At 40.6% G+C, this 27,899-nt stretch overlaps 1 protein-coding gene and 1 long non-coding RNA gene across 8 annotated transcripts in view; one reads left to right on the top strand and one right to left on the bottom strand.

The window, feature by feature from the left end:
• TCAIM (T cell activation inhibitor, mitochondrial) overlaps positions 1-23,763 on the top strand; it is a 43,214-nt gene extending 19,451 nt beyond the window's left edge. For 3 of the 7 annotated variants that reach the window (XM_067753871.1, XM_067753866.1, XM_067753870.1), the window contains exons 5-11: positions 524-776; positions 7,897-8,019; positions 10,334-10,431; positions 10,723-10,814; positions 14,775-15,007; positions 15,964-16,095; positions 22,707-23,763. In XM_067753871.1, coding sequence (XP_067609972.1) covers positions 524-776; positions 7,897-8,019; positions 10,334-10,431; positions 10,723-10,814; positions 14,775-15,007; positions 15,964-16,095; positions 22,707-22,947 — 1,172 coding nt within the window. In that variant the 3' untranslated portion in view covers positions 22,948-23,763. The other 4 variants (XR_010946934.1, XM_067753869.1, XM_067753867.1 and 1 more) reach the window with 4 other exon arrangements.
• The window catches only part of LOC137232268 (uncharacterized), a 35,220-nt gene continuing 19,693 nt past the window's right edge, over positions 12,373-27,899 (bottom strand). The window contains exons 6-8 of the long non-coding RNA XR_010946935.1: positions 21,999-22,180; positions 20,588-20,657; positions 12,373-12,838 (exon numbers count right to left, since the gene is read on the bottom strand). This is a non-coding gene — a long non-coding RNA (uncharacterized lncRNA). The remainder of the gene's footprint in view (positions 12,839-20,587; positions 20,658-21,998; positions 22,181-27,899) is intronic.

The raw sequence follows: 27,899 nt of genomic DNA, 5'->3' as shown, positions 1-27,899 counted from the left end.
AGTATGAGGACAGTCTCTTTCAACCGTAGAGAAAATTTGAGATGGGTTTCTGTGACCCCTGAGACTGGATTGGCCCCCCTCCTTGAACCACTGAAGCAGGGCAGCCTGCCCCACCCTCCCCCTACCTCCACCCTCCCCCTTCTCTTTAGTGCTGGACACCCTCTCTGGTGGACACTTGCTCATAGGAGAGCTTTTCCATCCCTTAGACTGTAGAGACCAAATTTATGAACAGCATTGAAAATATTCTCAATCCCCTTCTTGGGCTGGGGTGGGTTTGGTCACTGGCGCCAAACTAGAAACGGGAGCTGACAGAGGACTTCATGAAGATGGAGGTAGTGTGGTACAGTTTTGGAGAAGGGATGTAGTTTTCCATTTACAGATGATTTTCCAATAGGATGAATTTTAATGAGTAATGGAGTGTTCTAAAGATTTTGATTCTATAAATGTTGTATGAAAAGAAATGTTTTTCAAGTAAAGCAAATAATCATCTGTATTAACTGTTTGGGGGAATTATATTCTCTAGGATTTCGAGCAGTCAAATTTACTTTGCACACCAGAGATCTGCTAAGCACAGTGTTATATATTCTCAACTCCTGCAGTTTATCTATTGAACATATCCAAAGCTTGAATACTAATGTGCACTCCCAGCCTCTCAAAGAGGCCACAAGGATATCTGACAGGCCCATCAAATGGGACAAGTCTTACTACTCCTTTACTGGATTCAAGGACCCTGATGAAGACCTCGAGCAAGTCTGGAGAATGGAAACAACCCTAACGTACGTAAGAGTTTTTATTTAACTGAACTTATTTGTAGTTAGTAGCCCCCACTCGCCTCGACTAGAGAAAAGCCCGCATGCAGCAACAAATACCCAATGCAGCCAAAAGGAAACCCCAAAAAAACATGAGCTAGAAGAGAGGGTCTCAGCCTTGCACGCACTGGGATCCAGCCCATGAAACTTTTGCCTATACCCATTGCTCTAACGATCTCACAGTGTGTCCCGATGAACAAAACCTTCGGAATGTCTGACCTACCTTTTGGTATAGAAAAAAGTGGAATTGGATAAGTCAGGGTATAAAAGTAACAATGAGAGTTGTTGGACCTTAAGTCAAGAGGCTTTAGAATAACATATTAAAGAAATTCAGCAATTAGTCTGTGGTTCAGTTGAGTGTTTCACAGGGTACAATTTTGGTCTGGAGCTAGATGTGTAGCCATCATGAAAAGATTGTCCCAAGGACCCAGAACTCAGAGTTAGTCAGCTGGCAAACAATGAAAACAGACTGGAACTGGGAAAAGCCAATTCACCAAGATAAGTGCTATTCCATTGGTTCCTTGTCCAAGCTGAGTATTTATAATTTCCTTATTTGTATGTAGTTCATCCAATAAAATTCTTCAGTCTTTAATAAAAGTAAGCACTCTCACATTATATTATATTACATGTTACTAGATAATGCATTTTTAAGAGTAGGGAACATGTTTTAATCATCTTTCTACTAATCTGCTTCGTAGATTCATAAAACCCAACCAGCGTTTTTATTTCACTGAATTAAAGAATTGTTGGAAAAGTGTGAATGTGAAGTGCTGGAGGCTGGGTGTGGAGAACTCAAGGTTTAATATGGAAATGTAAAGTAGCTTAATACAGATGGTAGCAGTAGAAGTGACTCAGCAATGAATGTAGAGGACCATTTTTTTTAAAACAGTGCCTCTGTTAGTTTCATTACTGTTGACTTAAAGTATCTGCTGTTTTTAGCAAGAGATACATTGTGTTAAGGAAATTTTCTGAGTGTACATGAGTTGTGTTACTATGAATTCTTCATTTCCTCCAGAGGGATACTTTGTTTTAAATTCAAGCTCTCATGTTGACAGTTACCAGCACAAGCTCAAAACATGTCATTTTGATTTGCCTACTCTTAAGGAACATAGCAACATAAATTAAATAGACCACTGTTTTAGAAATTGAAATCAGTAGAAATATAACTGTCTAATTTATTGATCATTATTATCCAAATTCAGTTGTCAATAGCTATGTATCTTGTCAAACAATGAAGTAAATCCATTCATAGCCAGGTAGAACCTTTGTTTTCTTAGCTTTGACAAATGAAATTAACAACAATAAAGCATTACATGTTTTATCCCTGTTTATAAGAGAGATCTTGCATTCACTTTAAAACTGTGATTTAAAATTAATATTGAATTATCCTAAATGAAACAGACAGTATTTAGAGTTTCTTACAGAAGAGCTAGAATAGGGTTGTGGCTGGTTCTTGGTGTAATGCTGTTTCATATCTTTTACTTCCATATATTTTTCTTGGGCTAGAGAATATTGAGAGTTGACTGGTATCACCTTAAATCTTCCTACTCAAAGCTTCTCTTCTAAAATCGACCGGTTAGAGATTTCTGTTTTGTTTAGTTTTTGATGCTTGTATCGGAGGTCCTTGGGTTATATTTCTTGAACATTGATATGTTATTGACTTACCTGAACCAGATCATCACACCTCATAGAGTTTGAGTTTAGCTTATTAGGTATAATTTTAGAGCAGAGGGTCTAGGCTGGGTAGGATAGGAGAGGACAGCTCTACACTGAAAAAGGCAAGAAAAGGAATACATGCTGCTCTTTGGGCCCTTTGGGTAAATTACAGTATCCAGTAAATGCTGCCAAAAAAAATCTGTTGCCTTTACCATCATGCCTTAGAGGGCCGGTGCCCCGGTTACGACAGTTGTATGAATTTGGAAGATTTCTTATCTCTTATTTCCATAACCTAACCTGGTCTCCCTGGTCCAGTGTGTTCACACAGGCCCAGCACCCCTTTCCAATCTTGACCTTTTCCCAAATATGGATGTTGCCCAGTTTGCAGGAACCCTGATGAGGGTTTGTTCAAGGTTTTGTTTTATGTTAGTTTTTCCCAGTAAGGATTCCAGGAGCTTATGTCATCAAAGCCAGAGTGGTGTTTGTATCAGTTTCTTGTTTCAGTTATTAATTTTTTATTTGGCCACGCCACGTGGGACGTGGAATCTTAGTTCCCCAACCAGGGATCGAACCCAAGCCCCCTGCATTGGAAGTGTGGAGTCTTAACCACCGGACCACCAGAGAAGTCCTAGTTTTTTTAATTTGTTATTATTTTGCAAATAATTATAAAATCGTTGAACCATTTGACAGGTTTCAAACCATATGAATGGAATGACTGTCCCATAGTCAGGAGATTTAGGGGCTGTAACTGAGACAAAACTTATTCACCACCATGGTCATTTTGGCCATATCCAGTTTGTTTTTATTTTCATTCTTGTATTGTTTACCTCATCTTTATTATATCTGTAGTTATAGGAGAGGACGCATAAGGAGCACATGCTGAATTACACAGTTCAGAGGGAGCATAAAAATAATTCTGCAATTTACATCCAGCTGATCTTCACCTGGTTTACAAATTGCATTCACCTGATCAAAATTTAATCTTGGGGCTTCCCTGGTGGCGCAGTTGTTGAGAGTCTGCCTGCCAATGCAGGGGACGCGGGTTCGTGCCCCGGTCCGGGAGGGTCCCGCGTGCCGCGGAGCGGCTGGGCCCGCGGGCCGTGGCCGCTGAGCCTGCGCGTCCGGAGCCTGTGCTCCACAGCGGGAGAGACCATAGCAGAGAGAGGCCCGCGTACCGCAAAAAAAAAAAAAAAAATTAATCTTGAAAGCATGTTATTTCTAATATTTCAGAATGTAATGTTAAAAAGAGAAAATATAACAGTTCTATTTAGTGTAAACTTTCAAATAATTTTCCTTATGTTTCCGCAGAGACATGCAGGCTGAAATAAATCACAGAAATTATGAAAATAAATTAGTTGAGTTTTTGAAAACACAACGTAGAAGAATTATCAGGTCATAAAAGCTCCATTTAATCTATTTTCTTCTTATATCTGGCAGTTACATTTCAATGTACATTTTAGGACATGCTGTGTAATTTTCAATTTCTCAGCAAATTGTGCTTTATCTTACTGTAAAATCACTTTATAGTGATAAAAACACTATAATGAAATGTTTAATATGTAAGGTTTTCTAATTATATACTATAATAAAAAGAATATGCCAGCCTAAAAAAAATTAGAAAATGCTACTTTGTGTTGTAGCTTTTAGTATTTCCATATTTTGCATATATTCCCCGATTATCAAATAATTTTATAACTAAAATATATTGTATTTATAGAATTTGTGTTTGCAAGGAGACAACAGGATCCATTTATATCTAGACAGAATGATCCCATATGTAATGTCTATCCCACTGAAAAAAACATGTCATTGAACTATAGAAAGACCATTGAAATGCTATTCTGTTAACTACTGAGATATTAGTAAGTGTCAGACTTCCATTTTTTCTATTTGAAGTTTGCACACAAAGTTTTATTTCACTTGCATTGTCTAAGCTCTGAATCCTCTTAGTGTCCACAAAATGCCACATTGGACAATTACAATATTGGAATTATTTCTGTAGGATATTTGGAAATGCTATAATCATGCTTTAACTCATATAATACACTTATTCAGGCTTCTCCTTATTTATAGGCTAAGTCATTGTTTTTCAAATTATAAGTCATAACTTTAGTCTCTGTAACCTCCTTTAATCGGGAATGGTTCCTCAGTGTTTTCTTGTCTTCCATTGCCTTGCTGTTATTTAGTAGAATGTCCTTCAATTTGAGTGTTTTGAGTTTATCTGGTATTTCTCATAACTAGAGTCAGGTTATTCATATTTGGCAGGAATACCCGGAAAGTGAAGTGTGTTGTTTTCAATGTTATATAGGAGGTATATGATGTTGATTATCCCATTACTAGTGATATTAACTTGGATCATTTGATTAAGGTGGTGTCTCCCAGTTTTTTCCCCAGTAAAGGAACTATTTTTCCCTTCAGTTAGTTTCTTTTGAGCAGATACTTAGGGCTGTGTAAATATCCTTTGAACACTGAAGTTTTACCCCTTAGCTCTAGTGCTCATTGATGATTTTTGCCTGAATCACATATTATGATGATGGTTGCCAAATGGCAATTTTCTAACCTTATCATCCCTTCAAGCCGGCTCCTATGTCCCCATCATTCTTTGAGAACTCTCTTACTTCCTGGTTCACCAAGGTGTTCCAGGCTCATCTGGACTTTCCCTGGCCCAGTGTTTGATTGAACCATTTTGCCAAGAAGCTCTGGTTCTTTTTAGGAGGGAATGATTTTTAGAAACCAAGATCTGGGTGGTGCATGTCTCAATTGCTACTGAACTTCTCAGTGGCCAGAGCTAGGATACATGTATCTTTGTCTTTATATCTATAGATAGATCTAATATCTACATAGATAGAAAGAAAATGCCATGTGTAGAACCTTCATTTTTATCTCCGTGTTTAGACACAAAACACAAAAATTGTTAAACTAGATCAGTTAAATTTTATACACTAAATGTAAGAATTCCAACAATCAGGTCATGAATATATATAATCGTAAGATTATATTTCATTCTGCAGTTTAAGACATTTGGTCCCCAAACCCAACATAGTATGCCATTTGGTAATTCATTTGGCAAAAAGCATCCTTTCTATTACATAATTTAAAGTAAATTGATTAACACGTATGACTTAATAAATGACGAAAAGGTTGAAAAATTGTAATAGCTAATAATCGTGATATAAAGTAAGATATTATTTTCTTATTTCTCACACAGAAAGCAGAAATAAAATCACTACCAGTATTCTTAAAGGGGGAGTAGGAAGAATTATTAATGACTGCACACATTTAGTGAGTCAAAAAAATGTGGAATATAGGGAATTCCCTGGTGGTCCAGTGGTTAGGGCTCCGAGCTTCCACTGCAGGGGGCACAGGTTCAATCCCTGTTCCAGAACTAAGATCCCTGCAAGCTCCTCCTCATGGCCAAAAAAACAAAGTGGAACATCTTTAGTTAGAGGAAAAGATCCCAATTCCTTACCCCAATGTGCAAGACCTTTTATAATCTCACACACACACACACATATGTGCCTCTCCAGTCTCATCTCACACCACCCTCCCTCTAGGCATCGTGTGATCTGGGCACGTTGGTTCATCTTATACTTCCCTGTGCACTGGCGTGGTTGGCATGCCCTTCCCTTTCACTAATCTGCCTGGAAAAATCTGGTCCATCTCTCAGGTTAGAACCTTCCAGGCAGAATTAGTTAATTCTTCCTCTGTTCTCCTAGAAGCTCATATATTCTCTTCCAGTTGCTTCTCTCTCTGTTCCTTACTAGATGTATCTTCCTTAGATTCCCAACACAACACACTGTTCGGCTTTCAGGATAAATATTTGATGCACCCATAATGATTTGATTGGTTCTGAAAGTTTCAATTTGATTACTATTATTTTGCGGCCGCGCTGTGCAGTGTGCCGGATGGTTGTTCCCCGACCAGGGATAGGACCCAGTGTCCCCTGCAGTGGAAGCAGGAGTCCTAACCAATGGACCACCAGGGAATTCCCTGAACTTGATTATTTTTTAAATGTTTTAGATCACAACATCTCAAACCTTTAAAGTGACTTAATAAGGAACCTTCAAAAGGTTTATTTGGCAAGCACTTCTGAGACGGACATATGAGCCCTTCTGCAGAGTTATCCTAACACCTGACCATCAGTCACTGACAGGTGTCCCACAGCGGGTGTCAGGTGGCCTGGGGATGGCGTGCTTTAGACCATTTTTCCCCTAACCCCCTGGAGCTTTCTCTTGCACGGCTGTACCCAGGGCCCACTCCACCACTACATCTTGGACCCAAAATGTTCCTCTGATCCCTGCCTACTCCTGCAGCAGCCATTCAGCCTCCTAGGCACCACCCAGGCCTCTCGTTTGTCCAGACTCCCCTAGGAGACTAGAGGCTCTGAGCGACAGCCAGCATCCCTTGTGCCATGACCATTATAACACCGAGGAAGTGATAACCTCCCAAGGGGCCATGCTGCTCGGTACGAGGCCACCCAGGCTGCCCTCAGCTCTTCTGAAAGCTCTCCCCTTCTAATCCTTATGCCGAATTTGATGTTTATTTTCTCTTTTAAGACTTCACTGAAGTAAACGTTCTAAGAAATGCAGAATTAAAAGAACATCTTTCTGCTGAGCCTATGATGTAGTTGACGGGGGAAAAAAATAAAGGTGGAGAGAGGTGAGACTAGAGCTGGGCATTTGGTTGGGTGGAAAGGAACTAAGGGGCAAACAGACCCACCCGACAGGAGCATGTGGACGGAGACACCAAGACTGGTGAGGTCTGACCAGTGGGAGCACTTGGACAGAGCGCTGAGGGGGTGAGCAGGGAGGCTCAGGGTGCTAGCAACCAAGACGAAAACAAAGGAAGAGACTGGATCTACCCAGTTAGAATCCACAGAGTTCCCTTCGCAAATCCCTTCATCAGGAAATACTGCCTTTTGAATGTCACCAGTACCATTAGGTGCGTCTTCTGAATTGACTTTTTCACCATCTGGCTGCACTAGAACATCATCTGCTCATTTGCTCCAGTAGGAAAAGGGTCGCCTGTAGATGACTGATGTAAGTGACGGTCTAGTATAGCCTGCCTAAGAGTGCAATAAACATAAGTGAGGTTTGAAGTATCTTTAATTCTTTAAAAATCATCCCATCTTTCGAAATCTAGCAGCAGGCTTGGTGTAATTTAAATTGAATTTTTTTGATAGACAAAGGAAGTTGTCATAAGTAGAATATGATTTAACAGATGCTGGCAGTTTTCCAAGAAACCTATTTTAGAAGTATTTACTCTAAAAGAATAGACTTCGCAACAGTACTTATAATTTGGCAAATGTTTGATGGCAAACTCGGTTTAACACTGGGGCTGCTTTAAGTCAATGAACACGTCGTTCAATAGTAGAAATGTCTGCATTATAGTTAGTATTGCAAAGTGTATATCTCTGGTTTTTTCTTTCTAGATCCTGGTTAGATAATAATGGGAAAAGTGCTGTTAAAAAGCTGAAGAATAGTTTGCCACTTAGAAAAGAACTAGATCGTTTAAAAGATGAACTGTCCCATCAATTGCAGCTCTCGGATATCAGGTAATGAAGAAGAGAAAACCTAATTTAGAGATTACCTTTGGTAAAGGTTTCTAACAGTTAAATATTTGCATCTTTAATTATTGTGTTCACTAAATATTCAGTTATCTTTTTATGAAAGTAATCAAATGTTTATGTAAGAAAATCAATATGAATTTCTTGCTTAAAATAGTGAAGTAAAGTTTAGATACTGATATTTTTAGCATAATAGTTTTTTTTTAACATAATGGGCTTGTGAAAAATATACTTTTCCTATGCCCATAATGTATAAAAAATAATTATTTCCCAATCATGTAAGACTGGTACTTAAGTTTAAAAAGAGGAAGGGAGAGAAAAAATAAATGTTGTATTCTTTTATTCTGTGTTATATAGCATGACTTTTTTTTTAATTGAGGTATAATTGACATATAACATTATATTAGTTCCAAGTGTTTTACATGATAATTCATTATTTGTATACATTGCAAAATGACCACCACAATAAGTCTAGTTGACATCTGTCACCATACATAGTTACAAAACAATTTTTTTCTTGTGATGAGAACTTTTAAGATCTACTCTTTAAGCAACTTTCAAAATGCAATACAGTATTATTACCTGTAGTCACTATAACATGACTTTTTAAATGTTTTCATAAACTTAGAAATCACAGTTGTATAAAGATACATGCTGAATCTTTATCTATTATAAAAATAGATTTAACAGCTGTTACAACCCTAAGGAGGGGGTGGTGTGATTCAGTCATGGGACTCTGCATTACAAGAACCCTGAGGTATTGTCATCTGGTCTGGAGCTTAAACTTCTGTTACTCTTTGCTGTAGCCTGTTTTGTTGTTTTCAGCCATCATTATCAGGACTTTTTACTTAAATTGAACCAAATGACCATTTGGATATCATAACAGCACCTTTTTCCTGGGCTTGCAGAATACAGATAGTACTTATATGTTCTATTCTTATGTATTCAAATCATAGTTGTCCAAGATGATTCAAATTTCAGAGGAAGGTGTTTACACCTGGACTGTGTGGCATGTTTGGGTTTGTGCTGATAACTGCTCTCTTTTCATCACATGTAAGCTGTGATTAGAGGGGGCCCTTCCAATTCCATAATCTAGTAACATAGACTTCACTAACTAAAAACAATAAGATCCTTCTTACAGGTATATAAAAAAACAAATTAATATGCATGAAAATAACTTTTTCTAAATAAATTTTAAGAGATGTGAGAAGGCAGAATGGATCAGGAAAATGAAAGGATTTCTTAAACATAAAGAGAAATAAACATTATTTTACAATATAATGGAGAAATTTCTCAGCTATGGTAAATATCAATAGCTATAACCCATATAAACAAAAGCTCTTCGAGGTTCTCAGTTTTTAGGAGTGCAAAGGGGTCCCGAGACCAAAACATTTAAGGACCATGGACGTGAGTGTCTCGGCTTACTGGGAAATTAACCAAGTCTCCAACAAAAGGAAGCATTGTGACTGATGACATTGTGTGTTAAAGGAATAATTTTGAAAGCCGCTTTCACTTTATCAGAAATGACATTCATCAGAATTGGTGTTAGCATGAAGAAGGAACCTAAGTTTTCTGAAAGCCTGTTGAGTGCCTTACTCCTTCACATGTTCATCCCCTATGATTTACACTACCTGTGCTGTAAGAAGTGTCCCCACTGGGCAAGCATGAAGAGAAACCTTAGGAAGACTAGAGGCAGTTTGTTGAAGGTCACAGAGCTAGTAAATCACAGAATTAGAATTCGAAGGTTGGTTTTCTGATACCACTTAATACCGGTGCTCTTTACACATACACAGAAGTGCCTCTGTGACATCATGTGAATATCAAGTTCCATTTTGTCACTGAGGTGTAATAATGTTCATCTATAAAGTGAGCAGATTACACGATGTCGTAAAAATCATTTTCTCTAGAATATGATAAAAAAAAATTCTGATAAACCAAACTGGAATTCCTAGTTGGAACTTAAATCTAAGACAACACTGTCATTAAACAACATAAAGAAGAAAAAGATCTTTGTCAAAGTTTTCCCCATTTCATCCTCTTATTTTAAGAGAAACAACACAGTGTATTTGCTTGTTTTAAGTCTTTGGATCGCTGAATATAGTGCTAAGATTTTTACCCTCTGGTAAACGATTCATTTCCCATTCGGCTGCTTCTTGAAAAATGAGTTAGTTTGGAAACATGTTGTGTGTCTCCTTGAGAAAGCAAGTCCTCGGCTTTCACGGGAGTCAAGCAGTGGGGGCGAGTGTGTGCCTCCCTCTGGGGGGACACGGGTGTTAATGGGCTGTGTGCTCTGTTGGACCAGGTGGCAGAGGAGCTGGGGCATCGCCCACCGCTGCAGTCAGCTGCACAGTTTAGGCCGCTTAGCCCAGCAGAACTTGGAGAGCCTTAAAAATGCAAAAGGTAAACAATGTCCATTCACTTCCGAAATCCATATCCCTTAACGGCTCTACACATCTGTAAATTCTAGAGGAAAGCTAAGTGTTAAAAGTCTTTGTATTGATAGATGTGACTTTATATCAGCTGAATTTTAAAATCTGTTCCTTTGACTTAAACAGTGACATAAAATTAGGCTTTAAGCTTCTACCGAATTTAATCCTGAGTTGATACATGAAATTTACGTAATTATTTGCACAGTGCTGAAAGAATGAAGCCTCTCTGGACAGTGACCAAAAGTTTGTGCTTTATCATCAGGATGTACAATAATATTTACAGACCGGTCCGGGATGAGTGCAGTGGGCCATGTGATGCTGGGAACAATGGATGTCCATCATCACTGGACAAAAGTAAGAAAAAGCTTAAAAGCAAAAAAAAATCTCTAATTTGTTATCGACATACTTTTGTTTCAAACTATGCTAATATGTCAGTAAACTAAAAAAAATTTGAATCATCTGTTTGCAGATCAGATGCTTAATATTTTGTAGTTTAAATTGTTAGAGGACTGATTTTTAAGTCCGTTTTTATCTGGAAATTTTATAGTCTTTTCTGAAGCATAGGCTAAAGGCCTTCATTCTGTTGTTTTGTTTGTTTTGTTTTCAGCAGATTTACTGTGGTATAATTGACTTACAATAAACTGTACATATTTAGTGGGTATAATTTGATGAGATGTGACATATGTAAATACCCATGAAACCATTACCATAATCAGGATAGTGAACACATCCATCACCCACAAAAGAATGCTCATGTCCCTTGTAAACCCTCTCTTCCATCTACCACCCCCTACCCCAGCAACCACTGGTCTGCTTTCTGTCACTATAGATTAGTTTGTATTTCTAGAGTTTTATATAAGTGGAATCAGAGTATGTTGGGATTAGGATCTGATTTCTTTCATTTAGCATAATTTCAGATTCATCCATGCTATTGTGTGTATTTATTCCTTTTTATTTCCACGTAGTATTCCATCATATGGATATACCAGTTTGTTTATCCATTCACTTATGGATGGATGTTGGGTTATGTCAGCTTTTGGCTACTAGAAATAAAGCTGCTATGAACATTTATCTACAAAGTTTATATGGACATATATTTCCTTTTCTCTTGGATAAATACCTAAAAGTGGAATGGCCAGATATGTTAGGGTATTTTAGCTTTTTAAGAAACTGCCAACACTTGGGCTTCCCTGGTGGCGCAGTGGTTAAGACTCCGCCTGCCAATGCAAGGGACACGGGTTCGTGCCCCGGTCTGGGAAGATCCCACATGCCGCAGAGTGGCTGGGCCCGTGAGCCATGGCCGCTGAGCCTGCACATCTGGAGCCTGTGCACCGCAACGGGAGAGGCCACAACAGTGAAAGCCCTGTGTAACGCAAAAAAAAACAAAAAACAAAAAACTGCCAACACTTGCTATGGTCATCTTTTTAATTTTAGCCACTCTAAGAGGTGTGTGGTTCTATCTCATTGTGGGTTTAATTTGCATTTCTCTAATGATGAATGGTGGTGAGCATCTTTTCATGTGCTCTTTTGCCATCCGTATATCTTCTTTGGTGAAATATCTGTTCAAATCAAATATCTGGTAGAAAATATTTGCAAACCACCTACCTGACAAAGTCTTTGTATCTAAATATATAAAGGACACTCAAAGCTCAACAGTAAAAAAAATAAACAATTAGAAAATGGGCAAAGAACATGAATAGATATGTCACAGAAAAGGACATACAGGTGCCGAATAAGCACATGAAAAACCACAGGGAAATACAATGAGATGTCACTGCACACCTGTCAGAATGGCTAAACTGAAAAATAATGATACCACCAAATGCTGGCGAGGATGCAGAAAAACTGGATCACTCATACATTCCTGTTGAGCATGTAAAATGGCACAGGCACCCTGGCAAAGCGTGTGGCAGTTTCTTATAATAGTAAACACGTGTTTATCATGGGGTTTGGCAGCTGCCCTCTTGGGCATTTATACTAGAGAAACAAAACTGTACACAAATGTTCGTGATAGCAAAAAACTAGGAAGAACCCTAATACCCTCCAGTATTTGAATGGTGACGCAAACCTTGGCACATCGATGCAACAGAACTCCACTCGGTGGTAAGAAGGAATGAACTGCTGATACAGGCAACAGCTTGGGTGGCTCTCAACGGCATTGTACAAAGTGAAAAAAGTCAATCTCACGAGAATACATGCTGTATGATTCCATTTATATAACATTCTTCAAATAATAAAATTATAGAAAGAACAGATTAGTGGTTGCAGGGGTCAGGGGATGAGAGAGCAGAGGTGTCTGTGGCTATGGAAGTGCAGCAGAGGGGATCCTTGTGATGGAACTCTTCTATGTCTTGACTGTGGTCGTGTCACATGAATCTCTACATGTGATAATAGGTAGTAAAACTGTTTTTCAAAAAGTGTTAGAAGTATATTATAAATACTTTGTGGAATTTTTATACTGCTATTGCTTTTATTATAGCAGAGTTTTTGATGCCTTTCAACTCCTCTAATATAACTGCAACTTTCTGCATAAAATCTGAGTCTGTAATGTAGGACACAGGTCCTTCCCCGACCCAGCGCCACCTGCCTCTTCAGCCTCGCCTCCTTCCACTTAGGCCACGTGTGCCACCCTCCAGCCACACCAAACTCCTTGTTTTTGAACCTGCTTTGTCCCTATTGGTGCTTCCAGGTTTGCACATGCTTTTTTCTTCCCCTGAAACTTTCCCACATGCAGCTAACCTTCTCTATTCCTTTTTTTTTTCATTGAAATATAGTTGATTTACAGTGTTGTATTAATTTCTGGTATACAGCAAAGTAATTCAGTTATACATACATATACATATTCTTTTTTATATTCTTTTCCATTATGGTTTATTACAGGATATTGAATATAGTTCCCTGTGCTATACAAGAGGACCTTGTATATCTATTTTATATATAGTAGTTTGTATCTGCTAATCCCAAACTCCTAATTTATTCCTCCCCCACCTCCTTCCCCCTTTGGTAACCATAAGTTTGTTTTCTATGTCTGTGAGTCTGTTTCTGCTTCGTAGATAAGTTCATTTCTGTCATATTTTAGATACCACATATACGTGATATCATATGGTATTTGTCTTTCTCTGTCTGACTTACTTCGCTTAGTTTGGTCATCTCTAGGTTCATCCATGTTGCTGCAGATGGCACTGTTTCATTCTTTTCTATGGCTGAGTAATATTCCATTGTATATATGGACCACATCTTCTTTATCCATCCGTCAATAGACATTTAGGTTGTTTCCATGTCCTGGCTATTGCGAATAGTGCCACTATGAATATTGGGGTGCATGTATCTTTTCAAATTATAGTTTTGTCTGGATATATGCCCAGGAGTAGGATTGCTGGATCATATAGCAACTCTATTTTTAGTTTTTTAAGGAACCGCCATACTTTTCTCCATAGTGGCTGCAGCAACTTACATTCCCACCAACTGTGTAAGAGGGTTCCCTTTTCTCCACATGCTCTGCAGCATTTGGTATTTGTAGACTTTTTGATGATGGCCATTATGACCAATGTGAGGTGGTACCTCATTGTAGTTTGGACTTGCATTTCTTTAATAATTAGCAATGTGTCTAACCTTCTCTAAATCCTCTTTATCTCTTCATATTGATTACATTAGACATCTTTAGAAACCTTTGCTTGACCCTCCAGTCCCTTCACCCTGATGTGGCACTTGGTACGCTGAATTCTGATTCTTGTTTTGTTTCCCTGCACCCTGACCATGAGCCTGGCAAACAGGGACACAAATTCTTATCATCTCTATATTCCAAGGACCCAGTTTAGTACTTAAGTACATGATAGGTGCTCCATAATTGAATTTAGTTGAATTAAGGGAAATTCTGAAGGAACAGACTTTCTAATAGAATAGAAATTCTGAAAGAATAGACTTGGAATTGAAATATGTAGACTTTATTTCTAAAACCCTTCTTTATTATACCATTTAATCTTTCTAACCTAATTTGAGAGTCTTACCTGAATATTTAAATGTTAGTACTTAACACTTATTTTTATTTGGAACATATTTCTTTTCTTCTGCAATCTCTTCAATTCCTAGCTAAAAGTTCCTAAGATTTACAGTGGTTTATTTTGAATATTAATATTTCCAGCATTCCATAGCTTTTTTCTTATTGCTTACTTGAACTTTCCTTCTAGGAAAATAATTTATCATTTTCTTGTTAGAATTTCTCAGTACCATTTATTGGAGTCCTGAACGTGGACTGTTTAAGTACCATAAAACTAAATATTCCTTCCCTTTTTTTCAAAAAAAAAAATACTGTAGCTTTTTGAAAGATTACCGAGTTATTTTGACCTGCAGAGGAGGCTGATGCTTCTGGAGGACCAAATAAGCTATCTTCTAGGTGGCATCCAAGTTGTTTATATCGAAGAATTACAGCCAGTGTTGACACTTGAAGAATATTACTCTCTTCTCGACGTGTTCTATAATAGACTCTTGAAAAGTCGAATACCTTTTCACCCTCGAAGTTTGCGTGGTTTGCAAATGATCCTTAACAGGCAAGTATCTAAAACAATTACTTTTATTCATTCAGTCAGATGGGCTGTGTGTGTCCATGCATGAAATTGTTTTGTATTTCCATGTGTGATTCTTAGGAATTAAAGAAAGGAATGTCACCACCTCTGTTGGCAACACTCTTTTAAACTTGAGAAAAGCCAACATGAGAGGATTGAAAGATTGAGTCTCTAGAACATTCTGTAAATATATTGCCCCTTACAGGGCAAATCAGTCCTGTGGAAAACTTTATAGGATTAAACTAATGTGAAATCAACAGTGTGCATATCAGGCACCGTGCTTGGTACTTAAATGCATTATCTCTTCAGCTCTCACAACCTCACCATGGAGTGGGTTACTACCCCCATCTTACAGATGAGGAAGGTCACAGGGCCAGGAAGGGTGTGGTCATCCTGATAGTGTGTCCCTTTGGGGACAGCAAAACTTCAAGTCAATTCTGCTATACAGGAAGTCCACTACATATGAACCTTCAAGTTGCAAACTTTCAAAGATGCAAGCGTACATTCACGTGTCCAATCTCATAAGTTAGTTCATGTGTCTGCTGTACATTGTCACATGCGTGCATCCTCTACAAGTGGTTGTGCTTTTGTGTACTTCACTGTACAGTACTGTAGAGAGTACAGTAGTACAGTATCTTTATTTCAAGTGTTTGTTTTTTATGTATTATTTGTGTGAAAAGTATTATAAACCTACTACAGTACAGTGCTATATAACCAAATTGTGTTAGTTGGCTAAATTGTTGCACTTAAGGAACAAATTGGACTTAGGAACGCACTCTCGGAACGGAACTCGTTCATATGTAGGGGACTTACTGTACCTTTGAGGCGGATTTTCTTGATGAGTTCCTTTCCATTAATCAGACTAAGAAAATCGTTTCTTTGGGGGTGGAATGGGGGTGGAGAGGTTGCTGATTTTTCCTTTTACGTATGCTTTATTACAGTGACAGATATGCTCCAAGTTTGCACGAACTTGGGCATTTTAACATTCCTATCCTCTGCGATCCAGCAAACCTCCAGTGGTTTATTCTCACCAAAGCCCAACAGGCAAGAGAGAACATAAAAAGAAAAGAAGAGTGAGTGCTCTTAGCCCTCTTCCTGTCTTACCATTCCGTCTAATCGTTGAAAATATTCAGGTAGTCAGAACTCGTAAGTATGGGAAATTAAAACTGTATTGAACTTAGGATATCGACTGTATTAAGCTGTATGTCACTTAGGAGTAACATATTTATTTATTCCCCTGGTTGTGCCAGGGATTGGATGTGGCTGTCTTCTCAGTATAATAACCTCAGTTGCATTCCCACCATGTACCTCAGTTTGAGAAGCAGGGCTTGTTAATATAAAAGTCAACTCAGGAGCAGAGTGAAAGATAAGAGTATCACAAAGAAACTGTGCAGATGGAAAAGGGTGGCAACAAGGGGGGAAAACTCAGTTACTACTTGATTAATTAGAATCTTCACTGTTTAAAATTTTGAAATCTGCTGAAGGAAACAAGCCTCATCTGCACTGTCATTAAATTGAGAAGAAATCTTAAAGTGAAAAAGGTTTTTGGTTCATAAGCAGTGCTGTCTCTATGCCATTTGTATCTTTGAAGGAATCCTGTTATAGTCAGTAGTTTTGTAGGCAGTAAGATAGTGTTGATGATGTTTCATGGATCTACTATGAAGAAAGGGAGAGTATTATATTCAAAACAGGGTGGTTTTCCTAAAGATGTGGACTAAGGAGGTTTGGCTAGCAAGGATTCATTCATTCATGCAGCCGTCATTTGCTGTGACCGTTGTGGATCGGAAGCTGTGCAAGCCGCCACTGGTAGAAAGATGAAGGCCTGGTCCCCAGGCTCGCAGGAGACGCAGGTGCCCTCAGTGTCAGGGGTGGTGGACGGAGAGGGGTCATGCGTGAGAGGAGCCAAGGCTGATGCTCTGGAAAGGGAACAGGAAGCAGAGGCTGTGGCCGAGGAGGCCGAGGCTGACGTGTCCGGGGAGCAGGGTAAGGAGGGCGGGGGCAGGAGCCTGGTGGGTGGAGGACCGGGGTGATTGTCCGAGTGTGCTGCTGGGGTCCCCCTCTGGTTACTTACTTCTCTGGCCTCGCTGCCCGTTCTCTCCTCGACCTACACAAATTGCTTGTTTAAAAAGCCAAGGATGTGAAACAGAGAAAGGGTGGCCACGCAGGAGGGCTGTGGACATGATCCGTGTCCCAGGAGATGATGGGGTCATTTTATGCATCAAATCAGTGAAGGAGTCACATATCTGTTTCACTTGTGGAATCGGTGACAGTTCCTGGCCAGATCCTATTGAACAAATAGCCTGCTTCCTGATTGGTTGGTGAGCATTTGTGTTTGTGTCGTTACCTTTTCTAACCATAAGTTTCTTTTCGAACTCTATGAATCTGTTTCTGTGTTGTTAATAAGTTCATTTGAATCACTTTTTCTTTAGATTGCACATGTAAGTGATATCATATTTATCTTTCTCTGACTTCCTTCCTTCCCTTAGTATGATCATCTCTAGGTCAATCCATGTTTCTGCAAATGGCATTATTTTGTTCTTTTTTTTTTTTTTTTTTTTTTTTTTTTGCGGTACACGGGCCTCTCACTGTTGTGGCCTCTCCCGTTGCGGAGCACAGGCTCTGGACGCTCAGGCTCAGCAGCCATGGCTCACGGGCCCAGCCGCTCCACGGCATGTGGGATCTTCCCGGACCGGGGCATGAACCCGTGTCCCCTGCATCGGCAGGCAGACCCTCAACCACTGTGCCACCAGGGAAGCCCTATTTTGTTCTTTTTAATGGATGAGTAATATTCCATTCTTTGTATGTACCACATCTTCTTTGTCCATTCCTCTGTCTATGGACATTTAGCTTGCTTCCATGTCTTGCCTATTGTAAATAGTGTTGCAGTGAATGTTGGGGTGTATGTGGCTTTTCGAATTATGGTTTTCTGCAGATATACGCCCCAGCAGTGGGATTGCCGAATCATATTATAATAGCTCTAGTGTTAGTTTTTTTAAGGAACCTTCATACTATTCTCCATAGTGGCTGTTACTGATGTCCATTCCCACCAGTGACATAGGAGAGTTCCCTTTTCTCCGTGGCCTCGCCAGCATTTATTGTTTGTAATGTTTTGATGATGGCCATTCCAACTGGTGCGAGGTGGTACCTCATGGTAGTTTTGCTTTGCATCTTTCTAATAATTAGCAATGTTCGACAGATGAATGGATAAAGAAGATGTAGCACATATATACAATGGAATACTCAGCCATAAAATACCAAAATTGAGTTATTTGAGTTATTTGTAGTGAGGTGGATGGACCTACAGTCTGTCATACAGAGTGAAGTAAGTCAGAAAGAGAAAAACAAATACCATATGCTAACACATATATATGGAATCTAAAAAAAAAAGAAATGGTTCTGAAGAACCTAGGGGCAGGACAGGAATAAAGATGCAGAGGTAGAGAATGGACTTGAGGACACGGGAGGGGGAAGGGTAAGCTGGGACGGACTGAGAGAGTGGCATTGACATAAATACACTACCAAACGTAAAACAGCTAGCTAGTGGGAAGCAGCCGCATAGCACAGGGAGCTCAGCTCTGTGCTTTGCGATGACCTAGAGGGCGGGATAGGGAGGGTGGGAGGGAGACACAAGAGGGAGGGGATAAGGGGATATATGTATACATATAGCTGATTCACTTTATTATACAGCAGAGACTAACACAACATTGTACAGCAATTATATTCCAACAAAGATGTTAAAAAATAAAATATTTTTTTAAAAGTTACCGATGTTGAGCATCTTTTCATGTGCCTTTTTTTTCAACAGTGTAAAATTTACCTCTTGAAATTGGCTTCTTGAAAGTCTGCCCTGTTTGAATTCTTTTGCGATTACCAACCCCAGGACATTTCTTGAGGGCAGGTGTCATTTACAGCCCCCACCCCCACCCCAGGCCTTGTGACAAGTGCCCATCAGCACTGGTTTTTAACTTGTTTTTCTGGGAAATGGCCACAAGGCGGCAGGATTTCTTCATGCCAGCTCTGCTGCCTTGGGCACCCAGAACCTTAGGGAAACTCTTGTTTCTGGGTTGTAAATTAGAACAAACACCCAAGGGCTTTTGTCTCACTGCCCCTTCCCCCTTACCCTTCACCACCAGACAATACCCAACCCCTGCAAAACCGCTCTGCTGAGTGTGCTGTCGTCCGGAGGCGGGGCGACTGTACGGACGGAGCTGGAGGTGGGAGCCCCACCACTAGGAGACGTGGAGACCAGGTGACTTTTCAAATTCTTCCAGCCCAGAGAGCCCACCATCCTTTGGGTGCAGTAGGCTTGGTTTAGCTGTAGGAGGGCCCACCTGGATCTGGAGGTTGTGGTTCTATCCAGAGGGGACCAGGCACTAGAGGGCCAAGGAGGGGCTCGTTTGCTGACATATCCTTCCCAGCTCCCTCAGCCCCAGGACAGTCCAGCCTTGGGAACCAAGCCTGCTCAGGCTCTAGGGATGTGACACCTGCCCAGGTCTTAATATTCACAAGGCCTGCAGGGCTGTAAATAAATAACACCTGTCCTCAAGAAATGTCCTGGGATAAGTAATCGAAAAAGAATTCAAATCAGTGCAGTATTTCAAGAAGCCAATTTCAAGAGGTAACATTATTCACACTGTTTAAAAAACAAAACAAAACATGACAAGATGCTCAACATCCCTAATTATCAGAGAAACGCAAATCAAAACTGCAACAAGGTCTCACCTTGCACAGGTCACAATGGCCATTACCCAAAAGTCTACAAACTATAGTAGCTGGAGGGGGTGCAGAGAAAAGGGAACCCTCCTAAGCTGCTGGTGGGAATGGAAACTGTTAACAGCTACTGTGGAGAACATTATGGAGGTTTCTTTAAAAATTAAGAATAGAACTACCATACGATCTGGCAATCCCACTCCTGGGCATATCTGGAGAAAACCATAATTTGAAAAGACACATGCACCCCAATGTTCACTGCAGCAGTACTTACTATAACCAAGACATGGAAGCCTCCTAAATGTCCATCAGCAGAGGAGTGGATAAAGAAGATGTGGTCCATATATACAGTGGAATATTACTCAGCCATAATAAAGAACGAAATAATGCCATTTGCAGCAACATGGATGGACCTAGAGATGATCACACTCAGTGAAGTGAGTCAGACAGAGAAAGATAAATACAATTATCACTCATAGTTGGAATTAATTTTTTTAAATGATGCAAATGAACTTACACAACAGAAACAGACTTAGACTTCAAAAACAAAGTTATGGTTACTCAAGGGGAACCATTGCGGGGGTAGGAATAAATCAGGAACTTAGGATTAGCATACACACAACTACTACATGTAAGATAGAAAAACAACAAGTACCTAGTGTATAGTACTGGGACCTCTACTGAATGTGATAATCTATATGAGAAAAGAATATATGTGTATGTATAACTGAATCACTTTGCTTTACACTGAAACTAACAATGTTGTAAATCAACTATACCCCAATAAAATCTTTAAAAAAATAAGCACTGAAGGATAAACCAGAAATTAATTAATTAATTGTAAGTCTCACCTACCTTCCATTGTGAGGCCTGAGGATCTTGCTACATCGTATCTGCTGCTTTTTCTGTTTTCGCACTGGGCATTCTGTAGCTTTGAAATAGTGCCAGTAGATTTTTAAGGAAGGAAAATAAAAAGAAATAAAAATCAAATATTTTAGTTTTTGAGCGTTTCATCCACCAGATGCTGAGGTAAATCCAACCCCGTGATCCATCTTGATTCTTGTCCTGCTTCCTCATTCCCCACCTCCGGGCCGGCAGAGCTCTCAGCTCCACGTTCTCCGTCTCTCCAGAACCCCGCCCGTCTCGTGTCCCTTCCCGCTGCGCCCGGGTCTCAGCCTCCACCATCCTGTGATGCCCTGTCCCGTGTCCGCGCCTCCGCATGCACGCCCGCGCCCAGCGGATTCTCAGCCGAGCAGCCGGAGCGAGTGGTCCTTTGAGAGCCCGTATGTGCTCCTGCCTGCGAGGCCCTGCCGGCGGCCTCCTGAACTCGCCTCCTAAGACGCTGCCCTCACCCCTGCTGCTCCTGCCAGAGGAACTTCTTACCTCCCCAAGGGCACGCGCTCTGACCCTGCCTGGAGCCCTTCTCCCCCATGGCTTCAGGCTCCGCCCCTTCCCAGCCTCAGGTCTCAGCTCCCCTGCCACCCAGCAGCTTCCCCTCATCCCTCCCACCTGCCACCCATCTCCCTATGACACGCTGCTTTCCTTGTTCATTTACTGTCTGCCCGCCCCCCGCCCCGCCCCAGATAGCATGTGAGCTTCATGAGGGCAGAGGCTTTGTCTCTTTCGTTCGCTCCAGTGCCGGGGTCGGGGCCTGGCACATGGGAGGCTTCAGTCAATACTCGCCGACTGGATCCACTGACGCTCATGCTTCCCTGGCCTCTTTCTGGCTCTGGGCTCCGGAGCCTTCATCCCTGTCCCCTCCAACACGGAGGGTAAAGAAACCATTTGCTGCTGGTCCCGTCCCGCCTGCCCCCTTGGCCTGGGCCCCCTACAGCCGTCTGCCCCGGCCCGGCTGAGTCTCCCCTCCCCGCTGCCTTCTCTCCTCTCCCTGCGCCGCGGTCCCTCCCTAGTCTGGCCGCCTGCATCGCAGCCACTCGGTGCTGGTTAGACAGCCTTCTTGCCTTAGATGAAGCCTGTTCTGACACAGTGGTTTTCAGACACTTTGAGCTGCATCTCTCTTTATAAAGTGGATTCTCAAGTGGAAACCCAATTGATAAAGAAAGATCAAGGTTGGCAGGTGCTCCAGTTGAAGAGGAAAGGAACTGGAGGCCGTCCATACCCACGAGGGCCCTCAGAGCACCTCTGCACCACCCTCGGCTTGCTGAGCCGTTTAAAGACCACTGTTCTAAGCTAACATCTGGGTCCTGTCCTTCCAGCCCCTGCACGACTTCTCCAGGTTGCCTGACTTTCAGCGCCTGTGTCTTACCCTTGGCGGGCAGAAGACAGAACCTGTGCCCTGGTGGGGAGGGCGGCCTCCTCCAGCCTCTGGTCCTGGGGTTTTTCAGGAATCTCCAGAAGTCGCTCCTGCCCGGGTCAGGGTTGGACTGTAGGGCCTCCTGAAGCTGCCGGTGGTGCTCTCAGCTTCCTGCTTTTCTCAGTCAGCAACAGCTGCTCCCGGAGAAGGGATAAGAGGCTTTTGAATTATGCATTAATTAGACAACAAGGACCTATTGTAGAGCCCACGGAACCATACTCAATATTTTGTAGTAAACTATAAGGGAAAAGAATCTGACAAAGAGTAGATATATGTATGTATAACTGAACCACTTCTCTGTACGCCAGAAGCCAGCACAACATTGTAAATCAACTATACTTCAATTAAAAACATTTTTTAATTAGAAGTTAAACTTAAATAAAAATTTTTAAAAAGCCAAAAAAATTATTGTATTAATTATCTTTACCCCATTACTGGTAAAAAGATTTAACAAATACTTAGAGATACATGTGGTAATAATAGGTGCTACAAGATACCTATGGACAGTCTTCTGAGCGTATAATTTGGCCTTTGTGGATACCATTTTCAGTGTTGACAGTAGAAAGTTATGGTCCAATATACAAAAATATTTTTTACATTTTATGTTCTTTTATTTGGTTATAGCTTGTGGCAATCAGATGTTTGTTTTCAATATAACAGGTTGAAAGTCATTGAAAACGAATTGATGCAGGCTTCCACGAAGAAATTTTCTCTGGAAAAGTTTTATAAGGAGCCCAGCGTTTCAAGTATACAAATGGTGGATTGTTGTAAGAGACTTCTAGAACAATCACTGCCTTATCTACAAGGGATGCACCTGTGCATTTCACATTTTTACTCTGTTATGCAGGATGGAGACCTTTGTATTCCTTGGAATTGGAAGAATGGAGAAGCCATTAAATAACACAGAAATCTGTATTATTTTTTAAAGAGATAAGAAACTGCTAAACTTATTTAAATCCACAATTTGATGTAACAGTATTACTGACATGTTACAAGAACAAAGTTTCTAACTGCTGCTTTAAAAGTAGACTTTTTAAAAATTAATTTCTATTAGGAAACTTGTTTTAAAAAGGTTTTATCTCCCAATCTTGTAGTGTTTCTTATCTGATTGGCAGGACTGGCTGAAAAGATGTTAGAAAGAAAGGATTCTACAGGGTGAAAGATTATATATATATGTATATATATATATATATATATACACATACACATATATATATATATTTTTTTTATGAGTGAATGTTGGTAAGTATAAACAGGTCTCATTCAATATAGCTCTGGAGTTGCGGAACTCATTTCCACCTGTAACAATTCAACATGTGACTTTATAGTTACATCACATGTATCGATACACACACCTGTATTTCACAGCTAATTATGGACAGTTTGAGTCCAAAACAGATGACTGATGGGTAGTAAAAATTCGTTAATCAAATTTTGCCTAGGGGCTTCCCTGGTGGTGCAGTGGTTGAGTCCGCCTGCCGATGCAGGGGACACGGGTTTGTGCCCCGGTCCAGGAGGATCCCACATGCCGCGGAGCGGCTGGGCCCGTGAGCCATGGCCACTGAGCCTGTGCGTCTGGAGCCTGTGCTCCACAACGGGAGAGGCCACAACAGTGAGAGGCCCGCGTATCGCAAAAAAAAAAAAAAAAAATTTGCCTAAAGAGAGAGTAGATGGGAAAAAGCAACTGAATTAATAAATGATATTGACATTATCATAAGCTGTCTGATACAGTTTGTTAAAGCATTTCCAGAATGCATTCCCTATGCATTAAGATAGCCTAACTGTTGATAGCCTATAACCAAGAGACAGTGAATTTTTTTGAAACACTGAATGAGGTGATTCATTTGTTTCAAGGACAAACACTATCCAGAAGAATCCTTGTTTCTCAAAGAGTTCCATCAAGTAGGGCCAAGTTTAAAATGATTCGGGCCGTTCAGGATCTGCCACCCCTCTCAACCCCGGTCTTCCAATGATTAGAACGCTGGTTAGAGCCCCTCTGAGTCACCCCCTGTCCATAGTTGTGTGGACATTCCTGGACCCACCACCCAGCCCAGCCCCAAGCCCTATATACAGACACAGGGCTTCTCTCTGTGGATATTTCCCTTAGGATAATATTTTTAACCAGATCCAAAAACCTCTTCAGCTTGTTTCTCAAGAGGACAAGGTGAATCCAGGTTTGTAACAACATTTTTGAGGCTCTTACTGCTGAAGAAATAAGAAAGGAATTTTTTCCATAGTGCGTTAGAAAGGAAAAGAGATGTTAAAAATGATTCTCGAAGCGTGGTGCGAGATTATTTGATTATTTGAATGATTATGATTATTTGAACGCTTTAAATTCAAGTGTGTGTTTGAATAAGTATTGATTTGTAATTATTATAGTTTGTGCCTATCACCCCTTTTAAGCTGTGCCTAACAACTGTACTTAATTTTTTTTTCTCATATAAAAATGTTGTTGCCTATAAGTTTTCCAGAGCCAAGTGATGGGAGTGAAAAATTCTTTAGAGGTTACATAGGAAAATTTATTTGAGGGAATTCCCTGGAGGTCCAGTGGTTAGGAATCCACACTTTCACTGCCAAAGGTGAGGGTTTGATCCCTGGTTGGGGAACTAAGATCCCAAAAGCCATGCAGTGTGGCCAAAAAAATAATAATTTATGGAAAAATAGGTTTGGATTATGCCATTTCTAAAATCAACTAATATAGAATCCTCAGTAATATGTTTTGAATTGGACTTTGTCTCAGAACTAATTGTTACATAATAAGTAATACGCTAACCAGATAATTGTTTTCTCATTATTCATTTGTTAATAGTTTATAACTATTTCAACATAAAGGAATCTACAAAAAATTGGTGGCCTGTTTATGCCTGTTTGACTTCCTCTTCCAATCGAACATAAAAGTTCTGGAAAACTCTGTCCCACCACTGAAAACTAGGACAGGATGAGACCCCTCTAACCTCAAAGCCTTGGGTCAGAAATGATCTCCAGAGGGACCTGAGCTCCAGCCTCAGGCCAGAGCTCTCCCAAGGAAGAACCAGGCCATGAGCTTGCCTGGGGGCTGTACCCTCTGCCCAGGCTGTCCAGTCAGGGAGGCGTATGTCCAGAGCCACGTCTGTCCACAGGACAGGTCTCCCCAGGCCCTGCTTCCTCCTTTCTCTCTTCAAAGACTCTGCCTCCAGGCAGCCTCCCTGAGCTCATGAGAGGGGCTATGGGCCTTGAGGGGTGGACAGGTGGGCAAGGGGAACCAGGGCTGCCTCAGGAGCCAGCTCACCTTTGGAAGCTGTAACCCACCCCTCCCTTGGCCTCAGTCTCCCCATCTGTGAAACATGCCCATTCTTGGAGCTCCTTCTCACCCCCAGTGAGTCTGTCCCAGGAAAACAGAGTCCTCCCTTGGATGGTCCTTGGCCACCAGCCCAGGTGCCTGTTGCTGCTTAACAGTTGGACGAGGAAGAAGAGGAGGAGGTGGAGCAGCCAGTGACCAGACAGCACAGACCTGGGTCAACGCCATGCGACCCTCTTCCCTCCATGCCCCTCCCACTGCAGCCCAGTCCTACTGGTCACTCAAAACCCTTCCCTCGGGCTTCCCTGGTGGCGCAGTGGTTGAGAGTCCGCCTGCCAATGCAGGGGACACAGGTTCGTGCCCCAGTCCGGGAAGATCCCACACGCCGTGGAGCGGCTGGGCCCGTAAGCCATGGCCACTGGGACTGCGCGTCCGGAGCCTGTGCTCCGCAATGGGAGAGGCCACAACAGTGAGAGGCCCATGTATCGCAAAAAAAAAAAAAAAAAAAAAAATCATAAAATGTGGGAGAGGGGAGTAAGAAAATGTAGGTTTTTTTCTAGACCGTTTTTGAGCTTATATGACTACCAGTCTAAAGAAAGTAGATACAATAATGGGTTAACATATTTGAAAACCAGGGTAACCACAAATCAAAAACATACAATAGGGCTTCCCTGGTGGCGCAGTGCTTGAGAGTCCGCCTGCCGATGCAGGGGACATGGGTTCGTGCCCCAGTCCAGGAAGATCCCACATGCCGCGGAGCGGCTGGGCCCATGAGCCATGGCCGCTGAGCCTGCGCATCCGGAGTCTGTGCTCCACAATGGGAGAGGCCACAGCAGTGAGAGGCTTGCGTACCGCCAAAAAAAAAAACATACAATAGGTTCACAAAAAACAAAAAAAAGAGAACTCAAACATAATACAAAAGAAAACCATCAAACCACAAAAGGAAAACAAAAAGAAAAATAAAGGAACAAAGAAGAAATACAAAATCAATTGGAAAGCAAGATTTTAAATGGCAATAAATATATATCTAACAATAATTACCTTAAATGTCAATGGACTAAATGCTCTGATCAAAAGACAGAGTGACAGATTGGATAATAAAACAAGAGCCTACAATATGCTACCTATAAGAGACCCACATAGATTGAAAGTGAAGGGATGGAAAAAGTTATTTCATGCAAATGGAAATGACAAGAAAGCAGGGGTAGCAATACTCACATCAGACAAAAACAAACTTTAAAACAAAGGCCATAAAAGAAGGACACTATATAAAAGAATCAATACAAGAAGAGGATATTATACTTATTAACATATATACACCCAATATAGGAGCACTTAAATACATAAAACAAATACTAATGGACTAAGGGAGCTATTGACAGGAATACAACAATCGTAGGAGACTTTAACAATCCACTGACATCAAGGGAGAGATCTTCCAGACAGAAAAATCAGTAAAGCAACAGGGATCCTAAATGACACAATAGAACGGTTAGACTCAATTGATATTTTCAGGACATTACATCCCCCCAAAAACCAGAATACACATACTCTTCAAGCACACATGGAACATTCCCTAGGATAGGCCACATACTAGGACATAAAACAAGCCTCAACAAATTTAAAAGGATAGAAATTATTTCAAGCATCTTTTCTGACCACAGTAGCATGAAACTAGAAATCAACCACAGAAAGAGAAACAAGAAAAAAGTTATTACATGGAGACTAAACAACATGCTAGTAAAAAACCAGTGGGTCAATGATGAAATCAAAGAGGAAATTAAAAATATTTGAGACAAATGACAATTAAAACACAACCATACAAAAATCTATGTGATACAGCAAAAGCCATCCTAAGAGGGAGGTTCATAGCAATAAAGGCCTTCCTCAAAAAAAAACAAGAAAAATCTCAAATAAACGAATTAACCTATCACCTAAAATAATCAGAAAAAGAAAAACATACAAAACTTAAAGTCAGCAAAAGGTAGGAAATAATAAAGATCAGAGAGGAAACAAATAGAGATTTTTTAAAAACAGAAAAAAATCAATAAAACCAAGAGCCAGTTTTTGAAAGCATAAACAACATTGAAAAACCTCTGAGAAGGCTCACCAAGAAAAGAGAGAGGACCCAAATAAACAAAATATGAAATGAAAGAGGAGAAATAACAACCAATACCTCAGAAATACAAAAAACAATAAGAAAATACTATGAACAACTATATACCAACAAATTGGACAACCTAGAAGAAATGGACAAGTTTCTAGAAATATACAGCCTGCCAAAACTGAATCAAGAAGAAATAGGTAATCTGAACAAACTAATCACTAGAAGTGAAATAGAATCTGTAATTTAAAAAACTCCCTGCAAACAAAAGTCCAGGGCCAAATGGCTTCACTGGGGAATTCTATGAAACATACAAAGAAGAAGAACTTATACCAAGCCTTCTCAAACTCTTCCAAAAGATTGAAGGGGAGGGACACTCCCAAAGTCATTCTATGAAGCTACCATCACCCTGATACCAAAACCAGACAAAGACACTACCAAAAAAGAAATTACAGGCCAGTATCTTTGATGA

This window comes from Pseudorca crassidens, chromosome 10, assembly GCF_039906515.1.
Source record: "Pseudorca crassidens isolate mPseCra1 chromosome 10, mPseCra1.hap1, whole genome shotgun sequence".
NCBI classification, from domain to species: Eukaryota; Metazoa; Chordata; class Mammalia; order Artiodactyla; family Delphinidae; genus Pseudorca; species Pseudorca crassidens.
This window is presented reverse-complemented; position numbering and strand designations above follow the sequence as displayed.